At 43.8% G+C, this 19,710-nt stretch overlaps 2 protein-coding genes across 2 annotated transcripts in view; one reads left to right on the top strand and one right to left on the bottom strand.

Moving 5' to 3' along the window:
• LOC109414244 (uncharacterized) overlaps positions 1-19,710 on the top strand; it is a 93,012-nt gene that overhangs the window by 63,222 nt on the left and 10,080 nt on the right. The window lies entirely within an intron of this gene.
• On the bottom strand, positions 8,522-9,869 carry LOC115265141 (replication factor C subunit 4-like). Its single transcript, XM_062854700.1, has 3 exons — positions 9,865-9,869; positions 9,377-9,491; positions 8,522-9,330 (listed from the first exon to the last, which is right to left on the bottom strand). The coding sequence occupies exons 1-3, from the start codon at positions 9,867-9,869 to the stop codon at positions 8,821-8,823; spliced, it is 630 nt and encodes a 209-aa protein (XP_062710684.1). The 3' UTR covers positions 8,522-8,820.

The raw sequence follows: 19,710 nt of genomic DNA, 5'->3' as shown, positions 1-19,710 counted from the left end.
CATGTATCTCCTTTTATTCTCAAAATAAGTAAGGCAATACGCTAACTATAAGCAGGAGATCAAATGTCATTCAACATAAGGGCTTTCTAGTTGTTTCTTTGCCAAAAAACATATGTTGCGCAAGTTTGCGCAAAATAACCCCTAGGTTTTCTGAAAGCTGACAAAAAAATCTTCAAAATGAATATAGCGTCAAATGTGTACAAATGTGTGCTCATATTTGAAAACTTAGAGGAAGTTTGTTTTTGTTTTTCCATACATTTTATATGGGAGCTTAAATTTCAAGTATGATTTACACCCACTATAAAGCTCTGGAAAAAATTCAATTTTCGTTCAATTAGCACCAAATTTTGAAAATAGACTATTCAAATGTCGAGGAAAAATGAAAAAAATACATTTGAATCAAAATACGTAAGTTGATTTTTCGACTTTTTTCCGCCCTCGCATCACTGTGTGATGGCTCGCGAAAAATCCGATGCCGAAACGAAAGTGCACGAAAGCGATTAGAACACGCCAGTAGAACCAAAGTCGTAGTTTTAACGGGTAGACCTCGACGAGGGCGGAAACGATTAGGTTTTACATCACCCCAACCGGAGCCGGAACGAGAAACACTACTTACGAGATTCGTGCAAGAACCTTCTCCTCCTTGAAGGACGACTCCCGCGAATGCCGCAGCCGTTGGAGAAGCGTAGCTGCGGTAGTCGGTGCAGCTGTTGCAGCATCTGCCAGTACTCCACGGGGAATCACCGCTGCATCAAGGCCGACTGGTGCGATTCCAAAAAGACTTCGACTGTTCAGTGGAGTTCCCAAATACACTGGAGCAATCTGGAAACCTTCCTGAGCTCAACAACCACCAGCAATATCCCCACCGCCGCGTTTTCCTGCCGAAGATCTCCGGTGAAATCCACACCCCATCGGTTTGCTCCAGCGAATCCGCCGTTGTTTGCCGCAGGAGGAACGATGCAGGGCCTGTCCTACCAACCGGAAGAACTCGGTTTGAGCATGAGCATGAGCATGAGCATGAGCATGATTGACCGCCCGCGGTTGCTCCTCTGTTATTGCAAGGACAACTGCATTTACACAAAAAACCAACAGATGATGCTTGGGATTAGCTTTCTTTTCATTGTGTAAATGCTGCAATCCCAATACTTTTCAATAAGCAATACCAGCGCCGGCCGCGTCCGAATGCAGGTCAATTGAGGATAGGGAAGGAAATGATGACGTGATTCTCGCTTAGGCCAATAACCGAGGAATTCTCTGCGTTACTACGAGAAATCACTAGGAGTTTGGACAGGGGAAATGGAGATGTGTTGAGGATTTCGCGAAGAAATACCCTTCTAAACCTTGGACGACGAACGCGATCTATTGTGCCTCAAAACTCACCCTACATAAGTTATTCATACATAAGTTATTCATTCGTAGTTTGCGTTTCCGCGCGAGACAATGCTGAACGCGATCGATTCACAAGTATTAACAAAATATACACGGGATAAATAAATCAGAAAGATCTTACCGCATGGTTCGCCGTCTATCTTTTACCGACCCTCTCTTTTTCCAGAAATTCATGCAACGTTTATTTGAGTCAAAACATTTATTCATATGGGCTAAAATATTACAAATATCGACACCGAAGATGACGAACCATTCAAATTTTTGTGTACATGCAAAAAATGAAAGAAAAATATTTATTACCAACTAAATGTGCATTTGGAACTAGCGCCGACACATGACGTGACGAACTTTTCAATATTTGTTAGATAAATACACAAAACCCAGTGCAGAATATGATACATCCTATAGCATTAATTATTGTGATGAAATGGAACGAGCTCACCAATAAACATCCTTCAAAGTGTCCAGTGCGTATGTGCTGCAGCATCTTCCACAAACTGGCCTCGAAATCACACTGAACCGCTACAACACACGGGTACGACGATGTGCACATTCAAATTGTCGACGACGACGCGGCCGATCCGAATGAAAAAAGCGGCACTTAAACTTTGCCTCCAAAAACACACTTAACCGCCCCGTACGAAGACGAGCACGCACGCAGGACGACGACGCGATGCAACGACGAACCAAGACAGACTGAAATGTCATCCGCTGCTGGCATCACACGACCGACTCGCACGAAAACTAGTTTTTTCCTCTAAAAGCACACACACTGTCATCCGCTGCTGGCATCACACGACCGACTCGCACGAAAACTAGATTTTTTCCTCCAAAAGCACGCACACAGGACGACGACGCGATGCAACGACGAACCAAGACAGACTGAAATGTCATCCGCTGCTGGCATCACACGACCGACTCGCACGAAAACTAGTTTTTTCCTTTAAAAGCACACACACTGGACGACGACGCGATGCAACGACGAACCAAGACAGACTGAAATGTCATCCGCTGCTGGCATCACACGACCGACTCGCACGAAAACTAGTTTTTTCCTCTAAAAGCACACACACAGAACGACGACGCGATGCAACGACGAACCAAGACAGACTGAAATGTCATCCGCTGCTGGCATCACACGACCGACTCGCACGAAAACTAGTTTTTTCCTTTAAAAGCACACACACTGGACGACGACGCGATGCAACGACGAACCAAGACAGACTGAAATGTCATCCGCTGCTGGCATCACACGACCGACTCGCACGAAAACTAGTTTTTTCCTCTAAAAGCACACACACAGAACGACGACGCGATGCAACGACGAACCAAGACAGACTGAAATCGGAAGAACTCGGTTTGGATCCACAAACCAAGTTTTACTATCCACCTATAGGCATTCCAAGTTACATTCCTGGTGAGTACGTTCCTACTTATATTATTTTACTTGTAATTGTAAAAAATGTAAATCGTAGTTTCTGTATACTCATTTAAATGGGTCCATGTTAAACTATCAAAAGTAATGTTTAATTAGGTACGCTACATTTCCATGAACCCAGGAAATGGTATTTTGTTTCACTTTCATTTCAGAGAGCGAGCAAAGGCGCTTAAGCCTAGGCACAAGGGCCAGGACACGGATCAAATACCTGTGTTCCATCCCAGGAAACCAAGGACCCAGGACCAAGGGGTGACATTAACCTTCTTAGCATCGTCACCTCCACCGATTTTCTCGTATATTGCTTTCTATAAAACTGAGCGGTTGGTACGAGATGTCCCCACTCATTAGTTATATGGTAAAATCAAAAACGCTGCACAGTAGGCCTGGCCGCTTTAATGCTTGTAATGTATTTCTGATGCACTGCAAACATTAATAATGACAAGAAAAATGATAGAAGTAGTCGATTCAATGATACATGTTGCCCATTTTACTGGCATTTTACCAGGTTAGCTGGTATGTCTGAAACATACTGGAAAAACTTGTAATTAGAAGGCACGAAATGTTGCTAATTGGCAAATTGAGAGATGAAATTTGTGAAAAAAATCGCGTTCTGGTGGGATTCGAACCCACGACTCCGTATTCGCTAGACCGGCGCTTTAACCAACTAAGCCACAGAACAGGTAATGGTTCTGCGGAATAGAAAGCCAAACTGACTCCGAAGCCGCACCATGAACACTCCTATTTCACAAACTCATCTCTCTTTTCGGCTTAGATGCCAATCCACAACACACTCCTGTGTGTGCCCACTACACCCTAAAATGAAACAACACAGGCTTGTGTACAATGTACACAGGCTTGTGTACAATGTACACAGATTTGTGTACTACTAGATCAGCCTACACCCCTGTGTCAAATGTACACAGTCACTTTTCTGGCTCTAGCGCTGGTATGGGAGCAAAGTTCATAACTAATTTTCTCTGAACGATGACATGCATTATCAGGAATCGATCAGTGCAAAAATAATTGTTAATTTTGTTTTCATGCCAGCGCTGGAGCCGGAAAAGTATCTGTGTACATTTGACACAGCGGTGAGGCTGATCTAGTAGTACACAAATCTGTGTAACTTCTGTAACCGTGTACCTACAAGTGCGAGCGAGTTATTTATATGAAGCCGAGACTTACTCTCGCACTCCGCATACCTAGCCACCAGGCAGTTTGTTTTGCTGGTGTCTAATTAGTATGCGTCGAGAGCTCGGCACGGTCGGACGACCGAACTGCGCCAAGTGACGCAAGCAAGGGTACAATGATACATGTTGCCCATTTTACTGGCATTTTACCAGGTTAGCTGGTATGTCTGAAACATACTGGAAAAAGTTTTTCCAGTATGTTTCAGACATACCAGCTAACCTGGTAAAATGCCAGTAAAATGGGCAACATGTATCATTGTACCCTTGCTTGCGTCACTTGGCGCAGTTCGGTCGTCCGAGCGTCCGACCGTGCCGAGCTCTCGACGCATACTAATTAGACACCAGCAAAACAAACTGCCTGGTGGCTAGGTATGCGGAGTGCGAGAGTAAGTCTCGGCTTCATATAAATAACTCGCTCGCACTTGTAGGTAGTGGGCACACACAGGAGTGTGTTGTGGATTGGCATCTAAGCCGAAAAGAGAGATGAGTTTGTGAAATAGGAGTGTTCATGGTGCGGCTTCGGAGTCAGTTTGGCTTTCTATTCCGCAGAACCATTACCTGTTCTGTGGCTTAGTTGGTTAAAGCGCCGGTCTAGCGAATACGGAGTCGTGGGTTCGAATCCCACCAGAACGCGATTTTTTTCACAAATTTCATCTCTCAATTTGCCAATTAGCAACATTTCGTGCCTTCTAATTACAAGTTTTTCCAGTAAGTAGTCGATTCTATCATTTTCCAGGATTCTTTCAATGAATGGCTGTGTATGTGTAGACTAGACTAGACTAGACTATAATTAATAAACAAACATCATATAAATGCCACCATAGTTACAACTAGGATATTCGATGTTTCTAGCAATCCGGTGAATGTAATTACGGCTCAACAAGTTAGTTTATGAACTTTGAAGGCTAATTTACGATTTTTGAATTTTTGATCTGATAGCTCGACCGGACTAACCATTTGTTTTAAGCATTTGCTATAAACCTCGGGGGAAATTTTATGGATTCATGCAAGTATTCGTCAAATGCGATATATGATGTGAGTTTACATGGAATTTTCTTAAACAGTGGAAACCCTGGAGTTAGACAAGAAAGAAGTCTCAGTTTGCAAACAAAGATTGTGCCACCTTGTCATGGCGAAAAAGTGTATATTGCCTTTAGAAATGAAAGTAAATTTTACTAAAATGTGCGTATCCCAACAAACATTTTTGCTGTACAAAAGTGGAACAAACAATTCTCAAGCAAACTTCAACTTAAGAAACCGTTATTCAGCTAGTTCTGTTACTTGGGTGAGCGAATGAGTTTTCCCATACTTGTTGTCAAGTCTGTACCAACACCCTAATCCCACACCAAAATACCCTTTTCCTATCCCATGGCGTTTATGTGGTCAGCAAAGACTATTCAGCCATTACCCCTCCTTATCATCGGCTTTGGACTGACTTGCGCTCTCATTGCCCCACCAAATGCTGCAAAATGAAAATGAAAATGAAATGGCTTGATTTTATGTCACTATATGTAGGATATGTGTGCCATCAGTAATCTCACGATCCCATATTCACACTAAGATCAGCTCGGTATTTTCCCCATCTTTTTACTGAGTTCTCAACAGCAGATTTAACTCGGTACGCTCGGTTATTTATTTTGCGGATATTCTGTAAATGAGTTACCGAGCTCAGCTCACAAACTGTCAAAAGTTACTGAAACACGGTAAATATCGTTACTGGTGAACGGTAAATACGATTACTGAGTGTACCGAAATAAATCTGCTGTTGAAAACTCAGTAAAAAGATGGAAAAAATACTGAACTCAGTGAAAAAATTACTGAGCTGGAACATCTGAATCTTAGTGTGTTCATCCTATTCGAAAACAAGCGATTACGGCACCGATTGATTCCGTTCTTTTTGTTTTCATGGGAGCTCACTTCTAACAAAAATACAAAAATAAGAAACAAAACAAACAGCGCTTCAATCCTTTGTTTTTCGTAGAATGAAAATGGGAGACATATACTTAATAAGGAAACCAATACCCTACAAAGGTGCGATCTCACCCCAAGCAGATGAAAATGTGTTGTATTTTTTGACAACAGACTGATAAACGAAACTTAGATGTTTGTAGTTAGTGTGTAGGTATTGTTGAGCAGATTGCTCTATCCTTTGCAACAGGTACGCAGGCTCTAGTAAAGTTTACGAGGATCAGTGCTGAAAATTTCATTTCGTCATGTCTAAATTCAACCATCTACAGCTCATTTTAGAAGCTGAACCTGAGAATATGATGTATGAAAAACCGCTATAGGGTCGTACACAAATTACGTCACGCTCTTAGGGGGGAGGGGAGGTTTTGCAGAACGTGACGACCCTTACAAAAAATATTGAGGTCCCATACAAAAAGTGTGACATAGGGGGGAGGGGGGTTGAAAAAGGTCGATTTTTGCGAGACATAATTTGTGTATCACCCCTATTTAACGAATATTTATGCGAAATGTCACGGACTACCTTTGCAAAATGCCAAATGAAATTCACCGTGAATATCATCTGAATATCTCACTTAAATGTTTATTTGTTTTATTATTATTATTATTATTATTATTTCATTTATTTTTTCTTACATTTACTTCTAGCAATATGTTTCACTACGATTACGAAGCCACCAACAGAGCCAACACCACTACAGACTTTGACTTCCTGATAATTATCAGCATTGAATAGATCGAATTGTTTTGCATTTGTTGTATTTTGCATGGTGATACAGAATATCGGAAGTTAAATTCGTTCTTGATTAGAATTCATTATTGCCTATTTGGTTCACCAAGTCCTCCCAAATTGCATGGTGATACAGAATATCGGAAGTTAAATTCGTTCTTGATTAGAATTCATTATTGCCTATTTGGTTCACCAAGTCCTCCCAAATTGCATGGTGATACAGAATATCGGAAGTTAAATTCGTTCTTGATTAGAATTTGTTATAGCCTATTTGGTTTACCAAGTCCTCCCAAATTGCATGGTGATACAGAATATCGGAAGTTAAATTCGTTCTTGATTAGAATTCATTATTGCCTATTTAGTTCACCAAGTCCTCCCAAATTGCATGGTGATACAGAATATCGGAAGTTAAATTCGTTCTTGATTAGAATTCATTATTGCCTATTTGGTTCACCAAGTCCTCCCAAATTGCATGGTGATACAGAATATCGGAAGTTAAATTCGTTCTTGATTAGAATTCATTATTGCCTATTTGGTTCACCAAGTCCTCCCAAATTGCATGGTGATACAGAATATCGGAAGTTAAATTCGTTCTTGATTAGAATTTGTTATAGCCTATTTGGTTTACCAAGTCCTCCCAAATTGCATGGTGATACAGAATATCGGAAGTTAAATTCGTTCTTGATTAGAATTCATTATTGCCTATTTAGTTCACCAAGTCCTCCCAAATTGCATGGTGATACAGAATATCGGAAGTTAAATTCGTTCTTGATTAGAATTCATTATTGCCTATTTGGTTCACCAAGTCCTCCCAAATTGCATGGTGATACAGAATATCGGAAGTTAAATTCGTTCTTGATTAGAATTTGTTATAGCCTATTTGGTTCACCAAGTCCTCCCAAATTGCATGGTGATACAGAATATCGGAAGTTAAATTCGTTCTTGATTAGAATTCATTATTGCCTATTTGGTTCACCAAGTCCTCCCAAATTGCATGGTGATACAGAATATCGGAAGTTAAATTCGTTCTTGATTAGAATTTGTTATAGCCTATTTGGTTCACCAAGTCCTCCCAAATTGCATGGTGATACAGAATATCGGAAGTTAAATTCGTTCTTGATTAGAATTTGTTATAGCCTATTTGGTTCACCAAGTCCTCCCAAATTTCATGGTGATACAGAACTTGTTTCAGAATTTCGGAAGTTAAATTCGTTCTTGATTAGAATTCATTATAGCCTATTTGGTTTACCAAGTCCTCCCAAATTTCATGGTGGGCCTGATTACGAGTGTCACTTCACGGTGAAAACCAAAAAGTGACACCGGTAATAAGGACGGTGAATTCCCCTTTGATTAACCCACAACTTTTTCACTGTGGATTCGCAATGTGTCACCGTGATCGATTTTCACCGTGAAATGACACTCATAATAAGGGCCGGTGATATAGAACTTGTTTCAGAATTTCTGAAATTGAACTCGTTCTTGATTATAATTTGTTATAGCCTCTTTAGGCACGTACAGTATCGAACTCTGTATAAAAATTCAAATCAATCGGTTTTAAATTGACTTAGTTATAGCAGCAAACGCCCAAAATAGGTACACCTGCCCAATATTCCATGGAGTTAAGCATACAAACAACAGGTTTATTCTGCGCGGCGTGTGAGGTGAGACGGACGGTTTCGTCTCACGTGACGTGAGACGACTAATGTAAATCAAATGGGGCGAATCGACTTTTGTCACCTCATTCGACTCGTCTCACCTCACACGCCGCGCAGAATAAGCCTGCAAGTAAAAGGTAAGAACCACAGGAAGATTTCGTAGCTAAGTTCAAACATTTGGATTAATTATTAAACGTTGTATTATGTGTAAATGTAAAGAAACATCAGTTGAGTATTCCATTAGCTTCAGCTGGCTTGCAAAGCTTGAATGGTAACGCATCGCAAATCCATGATCTGTATGTACTCGGATCCACCACCTTGCAAACGGGAGCAGCATTCCTGAAAAAAAAAAAAAATAAACGATATTTACGCGCTTGACTACTCGGCCATGCATTGAACTAACCCCAAGTTTGTCGCAAATGCTTGTCGCTCAGCCCATCATGCATGACAACGTAATCAGTCAACTGCCCAACAATGTAAGCATCGTAAGTGAGATTCCGCACGTAGTCCTCCAGCTTTCCATAATTGGCCGTTTTGTTTTCGCGTTGTTTTCGTTTCCTTCTCCATTGTCCTACGCAGCGCAGCCTGTGCGGCGTGGGTCATAGCGTCCGCCTCGTCCAAAATGACAATCTTAAACGGTGGACACGGCTTGCCGTCCGCCCTTGTGCCACTGGCCGTCAGTTGAGCGAACGTTTTAACCTTGTTCCGGATGACCGCAATGCCACGATCGCCCGAGGCATTCAACTCGAGAATTCGCTCCTTAAACATGTCTCCGAAAAGCTGTCGGGCAGCCGCGAGAATAGTACTGGTCTTACCGGTTCCCGGTGGTCCATAAAGCAAAAGATTCGGAAGATCGGCTGTTGACAAACTTTCTCGGAGCGCTGCCACCACCTCGGCCTGCTCGACGACATCGTCCACACTTTTCGGCCGACTGGGAAGAGAAGAAAGAGATAAGATTTGCTCCAACTAAGTAAAAGTAAACAATTTACTAGAAAACTTACTATTTCTCAACCCAAGGAACGGAATGTAATTTGGTGCGTTTCTCCGACGATCCTTCGTTGGGACCGGCTTTAGAGGGCGAGTCCGTTATTTTCCGGTAAACTGGTACCAAGTACGTTGTTTTTGTTCTTGATTTAGATGAACTTTTAAAGAAATATTCAAGAAAATTTTTTCAAAACTTAAGAAATTCTGCAAAACTGAGTCAGAAGTCTTCTGCTTTTGGGCTCCAGCTTTTGTTTACCAAAAAAAAAAAAAAAATGACAGTTCATAACACTGAACAAAAAGCGTAATGGTTTTTGTTTTGCAAAGCTATTTCCTAATCCCGCCTAATCTTTTCTAATCTCTCCTAATCTTTCTAATCATGATTAGAGTGTCCAACCCCCTGAGAAAACAGCAACACTGTTGCCCAAAGTTTTGCTCAAACAGCATCAAATTAGTCAAGGAATCATAATACCGACGCCTTTTGTACCATTTTATTGCAGAAACGGAGTGTTGGCCTACCCCATTAGGCCAGCGCGCAAGTCTACCACCGTAGTCTCTACATTGTTCGCAACCTTGCGAACAAGATTGCGGCAGTGATTGTACGGATGGTAGGGAGTAACAGGTATTCGGCCTGTCACATGGGTGAGTCGACAGAAACAGGAGAGAAGAATATTCCTTGATAGTATGAGCAACAATATTGTGTTAATTCTACTTTAAAATATCCTTAAACTAGTGCAAATATCCTAAAATTGAACTTAAAACTAGTGAACTAATTAATTAAATAAGTGTCTACTATTTACACGCCGAATTGGTAAGCTTAGATACATAAAATCATGCAATTTGGACTTAAATTTATCTATGCATACTAGGTAACCTAAACTCCGCTACGTTCCTGTTCCTCTGAGCCTAGAACATAGTAAATTGCTTATTTCCAAGTCCGGTAAGCTAAAATACATTTTCTTCGAAAGATTATATGTACAACTTGAACTCAAATTATTAGGACTACGACCACACATGCTATAGACACGAAGCCACAAAGGAACATAAACGTAAGTAAAACTATGTAAACCAATGTGAACTAACCATATATTGCACAAAGAACAACCTGCTGTACAGGGGTTCTCAAAGCCAGTTTGCGAGACAAGCAAACATAATTATAATGATAGTCTGTAACAATTATAATTTAAATATTTTCCTTAGGAAAATTATATCCTTCCCAAACACAACGGATTAAGTGTTTTCATTCCCGTACCGAAGGATCATAATTTCGGAAATTTTCCCCCCGTTGGATCAAATCCAACAAAATATAATTTTCGTTTATACGAAATAACAGTCGTCGCGAGCATGTCAAGTCGTGGTTCGAAGTCCGACGGAAAAGGTAGCAAAGCGAGTGGCAAGAGTGAACGGCCGAAGGCCAAAGATGGTGAGGTGATTAGTGAATTGGTCGGTGATAAAGGTAGTGATGATGTGGTAGTGGTCGAGGAAGGCAAGGAGAAGACCGTCGATGGATACACCTGCAAGACCTGCGGAGGAGGCGACACGGATGATATGGTTCAGTGCGACCAGTGCGACGGATGGCATCACTACAATTGCGTGGGAGTCACAGATGAAGTTGTCAACCAGAGCTGGAGTTGTACCAACTGCAAGACTGCGACATGGAACCAGCGAACAACGTCAACCTCAGGTGAAGATCCTGCGCCGAAAGATGTCCACCAACAACACTCGTCCAAGCGTGCTTCATCTCAAAAACGAGTTTCCACGACAGGTCCGGAGAGTCCATCAAACGGCAATCCGCCGTCACCGAAGTCAACAGATCCAACCGTGCATCCATCACATTCGTCACGTCATATGGGAAATCCGAGTCCTGGAGCGCCCCCAACAGCACAGATGACCGGGAAGAAGTTGTTCGTTCCGTCGTTGGAAGGGTTACCCGCTATCCAGCTAGATGAAGCATCATCAGAAGTCTCGTGTTCGTCATCTCAGAGGTCTGCTCGGAACCGCGCTAAATTGCAGCTACAACGGTTGGAAGAGGAAAGAGTCTTTGAGGAGCAACAAGCAGAACGACGACGGGTTGCAGAGCAGCTAGAAGCGGAGAAGCACAAAGCATTCTTGGACAAGAAGTACCAAATTCTGGAGGAGCTAGCCAGTGAGAGGGGATCGAGTCGATGTTCGAGTAGCGTTTACTCTCGGAGTCGTGTGGAGAATTGGGTTGAAAAAGGGCGTAATTCGGAGGTAATGCAGCAGTCTAATGAACAGCCAGCACGGCGGGAGCGGAGCCAACCAGATCTGCAACCAGCACAGCGGGAGTTCGACCAACGTCAGCCTGCCATCCGCATGTCGAAATATTTCAATCCCAACGTCCAACCACAGTCAACGAGAATACAGCCTGCGTTGAACCGAATAACCCGATCCTTAGCTAATTCGACGGTTCTAGAGCCGAATCACGGCGCACTAGGTCAAAGTTGTCCCGTGCAACCAGATGATTACGATCCGTTTCAGCTATCACGCTCACAAATCGCAGCAAGGCAAGCGGTTTCCAAGGATTTGCCAACATTCTCCGGCAATCCGGAAGAATGGCCGATCTTCCTATCCATGTTTAATAGCACAACAGCTATGTGCGGATTCACGGAGGAGGAAAACCTTGTGCGACTGCAACGAAGCTTGAAAGGAAAGGCCTACGAAGCGGTTAAGTGTAGATTGATGCATCCTGGAAACGTCCAGGGCATAGTGAGCACACTGAAAATGCTATTTGGTCAACCGGAGATCATTGTGCACTCGTTGATCGGAAAGATCACTTCGCTACCCCCGATACGCGAAGATCGTCTCGAGACGTTAGTAGACTTCGCCGTCAACGTGCAGAACTTCTGCGCAACGGTTGACTCATGCGGGCTAGAAGAGTACATGTACAACGTAAGTCTTCTCCACCAGCTTGTTGGGAAGCTTCCACCGTCAATCAAGCTAAACTGGGCGCAACATCGAAAGACGCAGCTGGCGGTCAACTTGGCGACCTTTAGTGAGTGGATCTACTCGCTAGCCGAAGCTGCAAGTACGGTAACATTTCCAACGGAGTCGGCACAGGAAAAACCGATGCGGAACGAGCCTCGTCGGAAAGGAAAAGGAGAAACGTATCTCAATGCCCATTCAGAAACACAGATCAGGCACGATGCGAGCTTCAAACAGCCAAAGCAGTCGTTTACAGCACTGGAGAAGGAGACCTGCCCGGTGTGCAAGGGTAACTGCAAGTCCGTTGACAAATGCAAGCGGTTTCAGGAGTTTTCGAGAGAATCCCGGTGGGCAGTCGTCCGAGAGTTCGGGCTTTGTCGAACGTGCCTTCGGCAACACAAAGGAACCTGCAAGGCGAAACCTTGCGGTAAAGACGGATGCTCCTTTCGGCACCATGAGCTGCTGCACAACGAGCTAAAATCCAAGTCACACCAAAGCACTACTGCAGCTGGGAATCCAGAGTCTTCGCAGCCAACAACAAGCGGTGCCGAGCAGGGTTGCAATACACACCAGACAGTGTCTAGCTCGGTTCTCTTCCGCTATCTTCCAGTTGTTTTGTCGGGGCCAGAGAAAACGATTCATACGTATGCCTTTCTTGATGAAGGCTCAGGAACAACGCTGCTCGATCAAGATCTAGCAGATGAACTGCAACTGGATGGCACGCCAAATCCAATATGCCTTCGATGGACGGGTGGTACCGAGCGCTGCGAGAAGGACTCTTGCATAGTTCGCCTACAAGTCGCCGGACGTCATGCAGATGCCGAGAAGTTTACCTTGGAAGGTGTACAAACGGTCAACGAGCTGCTGCTACCACGACAGACCTTGGACTTTGGGGAACTGAAGCGATCATATCGCTATTTGGAAGGATTGCCTATCGACTCGTACACCGAAGCTCGCCCTCGCATCCTTATCGGCACAAAGCATGCGCAACTGGGCTTAACCCTCAAGAGTCGAGAAGGAAAATTCGGCGAGCCGATCGCAACTAAGACACGGCTAGGCTGGACAATTTGCGGTAACCTAGGATTTGGAGACGCACCGAACATGTTCCACTACAGCTTTCACGTCTGCTCACTGAACGAAAACTCGGATGATGATCTACATCAAGCGATGAAAGATTATTTCTCCATTGACAGCCTAGGAGTTAATGCCTCGTCCAAAGTTCTGCTATCGACCGAAGATGAACGTGCTGAATCTCTGCTGAAGTCGTTGACCCGATTTTCAGGCGACCGTTTTGAGACTGGTCTACTCTGGCGTTATGACAATGTCCGTCTGCCAGACAGCCGCCCTATGGCTTTGCGTCGCCACCGATGCCTGGAGAAACGCATGGCGAATGATCCTGTTCTCGCAAAAGTTTTGCAACAGAAGATATGTGACTATGCCACCAAAGGATACATTCGCAAACTCTCTGATGAAGAAATCCGGCAGCAAACCGGCGAAATGTGGTATTTGCCTGTCTTCCCGGTAACCAACCCCAACAAACCCGGGAAGGTCCGAATAGTGTGGGACGCAGCAGCGAAGGCCCATGGAGTTTCATTGAATTCCGTCCTTTTGAAGGGTCCTGATTTACTTTGTTCCCTACTCGGAATTCTTTTACGCTTTCGGCTTCATCCCGTTGCAGTAACAGGAGACATCCGCGAAATGTTCCACCAAGTGCAGATTCGCCGCGAAGACCAGCAATACCAATGCTTCTACTGGACGGATGAGAACGGAGAACTTGGAGTTTACGTTATGGCGGTGATGACCTTCGGCGCGTGCTGCTCACCCAGCAGTGCACAATATGTCAAGAACGTCAATGCGGAAAGGTTCAGGAGCGAATTTCCGGAAGCATGCGAAGCTGTCATCAAGTCCCACTATGTCGACGACATGTTGATAAGTGTCGCTACGGAGGAAGAAGCAATCCAGCTAGCGGAGGAAGTTCGTCACGTTCACGCCCAGGGTGGCTTCGAAATCCGCAACTGGATTAGTAATTCCAGAAGAGTTGTGGAAGCACTGCAGGAGCAGAGCACGAATGCGGAGAAAAGCCTAGACCTAGCAACCGAATTATCCACCGAGAAAGTTCTAGGGATGTGGTGGAACACAGCGGCTGATGCCTTCACCTACAAGATCGGCTGGAATCGCTACGGTGAAAAGTTGCTCAGGGGCGACCGACGTCCCACAAAGCGTGAAGTGCTACGAGTTCTAATGACCATATTTGACCCACTCGGACTCATTGCCCACGTTCTCGCCTATTTAAAAGTCCTTTTACAAGATATCTGGCGATCTGGTGTCACCTGGGACGAGCAAATCGAAGACGAGGCTTTCGAGAAGTGGCAAAAATGGTTGACTGTTTTACCGCAAGTTGAAAATTTGCGAATTCCCAGATGTTTCTGGCCTGAGCATCTGGTCAACGACGCTGATGAAGTTCAGCTTCACACGTTCGTAGATGCTGGAAGAGACGGAATGGCAGCTGTGTGTTTCCTGAGACTCTCTAAGGATGGGAAAAACTACTGCTCACTCGTCACCGCAAAGGCTAGGGTGGCCCCTCTTAAGCTGACATCCATTCCGCGCCTAGAGCTACAAGCAGCAGTGATCGGAACTCGCCTATCGCAAACCGTGCTTGATACTTTGCCGATTCGGATCAACAGAAGATTCTACTGGTCAGACTCTCGGGATGTGCTATGTTGGATCAGCTCTGACCACCGACGCTACAGCCAATTTGTCGGTTTCCGCATCACCGAGATTCTGGAGGTCACTGAGCCTTGTGACTGGCGATACGTACCAAGCAAGTTGAACGTAGCTGACGATGCTACTAAGTGGGACGGACTTCCTGAGCTGTCAACAGAAAGCAGGTGGTTTCGAGGCCCAAGTTTTCTCTGGCAAACTGTGGATAAATGGCCGCCCTCTATTTCCCCGAAGGAAGCAACGAACACTGAGCTGAGAACAAGTTTGCTAACTCATCACTGTGTTCCGGAACCACTCGTTCCCATACAGAACTTCTCCAGCTGGAAGCGACTGCAACGCGTTGTGGCACTGGTACAACGGTTCATCACGAACTGTCGCCTGAGAATACAACGCAAGCCCATCGTCCGTACACCACTCGCAAACTGCGAACTCCGCACAGCCGAAGCGCATCTTATCCGTATTGCGCAGCAGGAAGGATACCCGGAAGAGTTTCGCATACTACAAAATGCGCAGCAGAAGTCTGCAGAGTCACCAGCACTTCTTCCTAAGTCAAGCCCGCTGTACAAGCTCATCCCATGGATAGACGACCGCGGCATAATGCGAATGAAGACACGTATCGCCGCCTGCCAATTTGCTACCGAAGATGCGAAGAATCCCATAATCCTTCCTAGACAGCACCACATTACCACATTAATAATAAACCACTACCACAATAGTTACCACCATCAGAACCACGAAACAGTGATAAATGAGCTGCGCCAAAAATACCAAATCGCTCGTTTACGCTCGTGTTACAGTCAAGTTCGCCAGAAATGCCAAAGATGCATGAACGAAAGAGTTAAGCCGACAATTCCAATCATGGCCGACCTCCCACCCGGACGTCTTGCGGCATTCTGTAGACCGTTTACCCACGTGGGCGTCGATTACTTTGGCCCTATTGAAGTTGTTGTTGGCAGAAGGCATGAAAAGCGTTGGGGAATGTTGGCAACATGCTTAACTATCCGAGCCATACATATAGAGCTCGTCCATTCACTCAGCACCGATTCATGCATAATGGCCCTCCGGAATTTCATCGCTCGACGTGGTCAGCCACGAAAAATCTACAGCGACCGAGGAACAAATTTCGTTGGAGCGAACAGAGAGCTGCAGAACCTCCGAACAACAATGAACCATGACGAAATTATGAGGGAGTTCACAACCACTGATACCGAATGGGTGTTCAATCCTCCGCTAGCACCACACATGGGTGGTAGCTGGGAACGGTTAATTCGAACCGTGAAAAACAACTTGTCAGCTGTCTGCTCTACCAAGGCCCTGACTGATGAAGTCCTGAGGAATCTCCTAATCGAGATTGAAAATACCGTTAATGGCCGTCCCTTAACACATGTACCAGTTGATGACGACTCCGGCCCGGCCTTAACACCAAACCATTTCTTGGTCGGTTCCTCGAACGGTACAAAACCTTTGGTTAACCTTGATGACAGTGGCTACGCTCTCAGGCAGAACATGTGTACGTCACAGATCCTAGCGAATACGTTTTGGAAACGATGGGTAAGCGACTACCTGCCGGAGATTACTCGTCGGTCAAAGTGGTTCCAGTTAACCAAGCCTATTGCGACCGGAGATATTGTCGTGATTGTCGACCCGAAGTTACCCCGAAATTGCTGGCCGAAAGGACGGGTCATCTCGACGAAAGAAGGACGCGACAGCCAGATTCGATCAGCAACTGTGCAGACAGCCTCTGGAGTCTACGAGCGTCCCGTGGCGAAATTGGCGGTCCTGGATATACAGCGCGTGGAACAGTAAGCCAACCGGATGTTGGCGTACCCTGGGGGAGTGTTGGCCTACCCCATTAGGCCAGCGCGCAAGTCTACCACCGTAGTCTCTACATTGTTCGCAACCTTGCGAACAAGATTGCGGCAGTGATTGTACGGATGGTAGGGAGTAACAGGTATTCGGCCTGTCACATGGGTGAGTCGACAGAAACAGGAGAGAAGAATATTCCTTGATAGTATGAGCAACAATATTGTGTTAATTCTACTTTAAAATATCCTTAAACTAGTGCAAATATCCTAAAATTGAACTTAAAACTAGTGAACTAATTAATTAAATAAGTGTCTACTATTTACACGCCGAATTGGTAAGCTTAGATACATAAAATCATGCAATTTGGACTTAAATTTATCTATGCATACTAGGTAACCTAAACTCCGCTACGTTCCTGTTCCTCTGAGCCTAGAACATAGTAAATTGCTTATTTCCAAGTCCGGTAAGCTAAAATACATTTTCTTCGAAAGATTATATGTACAACTTGAACTCAAATTATTAGGACTACGACCACACATGCTATAGACACGAAGCCACAAAGGAACATAAACGTAAGTAAAACTATGTAAACCAATGTGAACTAACCATATATTGCACAAAGAACAACCTGCTGTACAGGGGTTCTCAAAGCCAGTTTGCGAGACAAGCAAACATAATTATAATGATAGTCTGTAACAATTATAATTTAAATATTTTCCTTAGGAAAATTATATCCTTCCCAAACACAACGGATTAAGTGTTTTCATTCCCGTACCGAAGGATCATAATTTCGGAAATTTTCCCCCCGTTGGATCAAATCCAACACGGAGAATTGACCTTCTCACCATACTAAAATTCAGCTCATTACTACAAATCTAGTACTTCACCGATCTGTCCTATTCTCCGTTTCTGCAATGAAATGGTGCAAAAAGCGTGGGTATTATGATTCCTTGCCTAAATTGATGCTGTTTGAGCAAAACTTTGGATAACCATGTTGTTTATGTTGCAAGAAATGGAGAAAACAACAACACTGTTACCCAAAGTTTTGCTCAAACGGCATCAAATTAGGCAAGGAATCATAATACCCACGCTTTTTGTACCATTTCATTGCAGAAACGGAGAATTGACCTTCTCACCATACTAAAATTCAGCTCATTACTACAAATCTAGTACTTCACCTATCTGTCCTATAGGACGCAATCAGTGAAGTACTAGATTGAAAGTAGTGAGCTGGATTTTTGTATGGTGAGATGATCAGTTCTCCATTTCTGCAGCAAAATGGTGCAAACAGCGTGGGTTAAATGATTTCTTGTCTAATTTGATGCTGTTTGAGCAAAATTTTAGGTAACTGTGTTGTTGTATTATTTATTTCTTGCAACTTGAACAACACAGTTACTCAAACTTTTGTTCGAACCTAGGGGCAAGACACTGTGAAATCCGGAGCAACTCTGAGCAATCCTGAGTAACTCTTTTTGTTCGAATCCATTCAGAAACGTCTTTACGAAGCGGAAAATCGGGCAAGACTGCTCGATTTTTTACTGGTATCAGGCAACACTTCAGGAAAACCAGAGTGATCCAGAGCAATCCTGAGGAATTCTGAGCAACACTTCGATAACAGTGTTACTCTCGCTGTATCTGTCCTGCCCCTAGGTTCGAACATCATCAATTAGGCAAGAAAACCCACGCTGTTTGCACCAGTTTATTACAGAAATGAAGAATTGATCATCTCACCATACAAAAATCCAGCTCACTACTTTCAATCTAGTACTTCACTGATTGCTTCCTATTTGATGCTGTTTGAGCAAAACTTTGGGCAACAGTGTTGTTGTTTTCTCCATTTCTTGCAACATAAACAACATAGTTATTGACTGGTTTGCTGAATATGATACACCGCGCGGCCTTTATAATGTTCCAAACGCGCATTTGCACGAAATAGGAAGCAATCAGTGAAGTACTAGATTGAAAGTAGTGAGCTGGATTTTTGTATGGTGAGATGATCAGTTCTCCGTTTCTGTAATGAAATGGTACAAACAGCGTGGGTTATATGATTTCTTGACTAATTTGATGCTATTTGAGCAAAAGTTTGGGTATTTGTGATGTTGTATTATTTATTTCTTGCAATTTCAACAACACAGTTACCCAAAGTTTTGCTCAAACAGCATAAAATTAGGCAAGAAACCATATAACCCACGCTGTTTGCACCATTTCATTGCAGAAATGGAGAACTGATCATCTCACCATACAAAAATCCAGCTCACTACTTTCAATCTAGTACTTCACTGATTGCGTCCTATTCCACGCGGCAAATCCTCTTGGAAAGGAACAACTGCACTTGAGGAAACGCCGCAATGTTATCTCCCATAAGAATTGAGTAAAAGCGGAGCAAAAAACGCGGCTGTTCCTTTCCTCAGGGATTTGCCGCGTGTACTTTTGGGCAAATGCGCTAATATCCAAAGTTTTGCTCAAACAGCATCAAATTAGGCAAGGAATCATAATACCCACGCTTTTTGCACCATTTCATTGCAGAAACGGAGAATTGACCTTCTCACCATACTAAAATTCAGCTCATTACTACAAATCTAGTACTACACCGAACGTGCCTCATTCTCCGTTTCTGCAATGAAATGGTGGAAAAAGCGTGGGTATTATGATTCCTTGCCTAATTTGATGCTGTTTGAACAAAACTTTGGGTAACAGTGTTGTTGTTTTCTCCTTTTCTTGCAACATAAACAACATAGTTATCCAAAGTTTTGCTTAAACAGCATCATATTAGGTAAGGAATCATAATACCATTTCATTGCAGAAAAAGAGAACTGACCTTCTCACCATACTAAAATTCAGCTTATTACTACAAATCTAGTACTACACCGAAAGTGCCCCATTGATAATAAGAGG

This window comes from Aedes albopictus, chromosome 2 (genome assembly GCF_035046485.1).
Source record: "Aedes albopictus strain Foshan chromosome 2, AalbF5, whole genome shotgun sequence".
NCBI classification, from domain to species: Eukaryota; Metazoa; Arthropoda; class Insecta; order Diptera; family Culicidae; genus Aedes; species Aedes albopictus.
The sequence above is the reverse complement of the archived record's forward strand: the minus strand, read 5'-3'. Positions and strand labels throughout refer to the sequence as shown.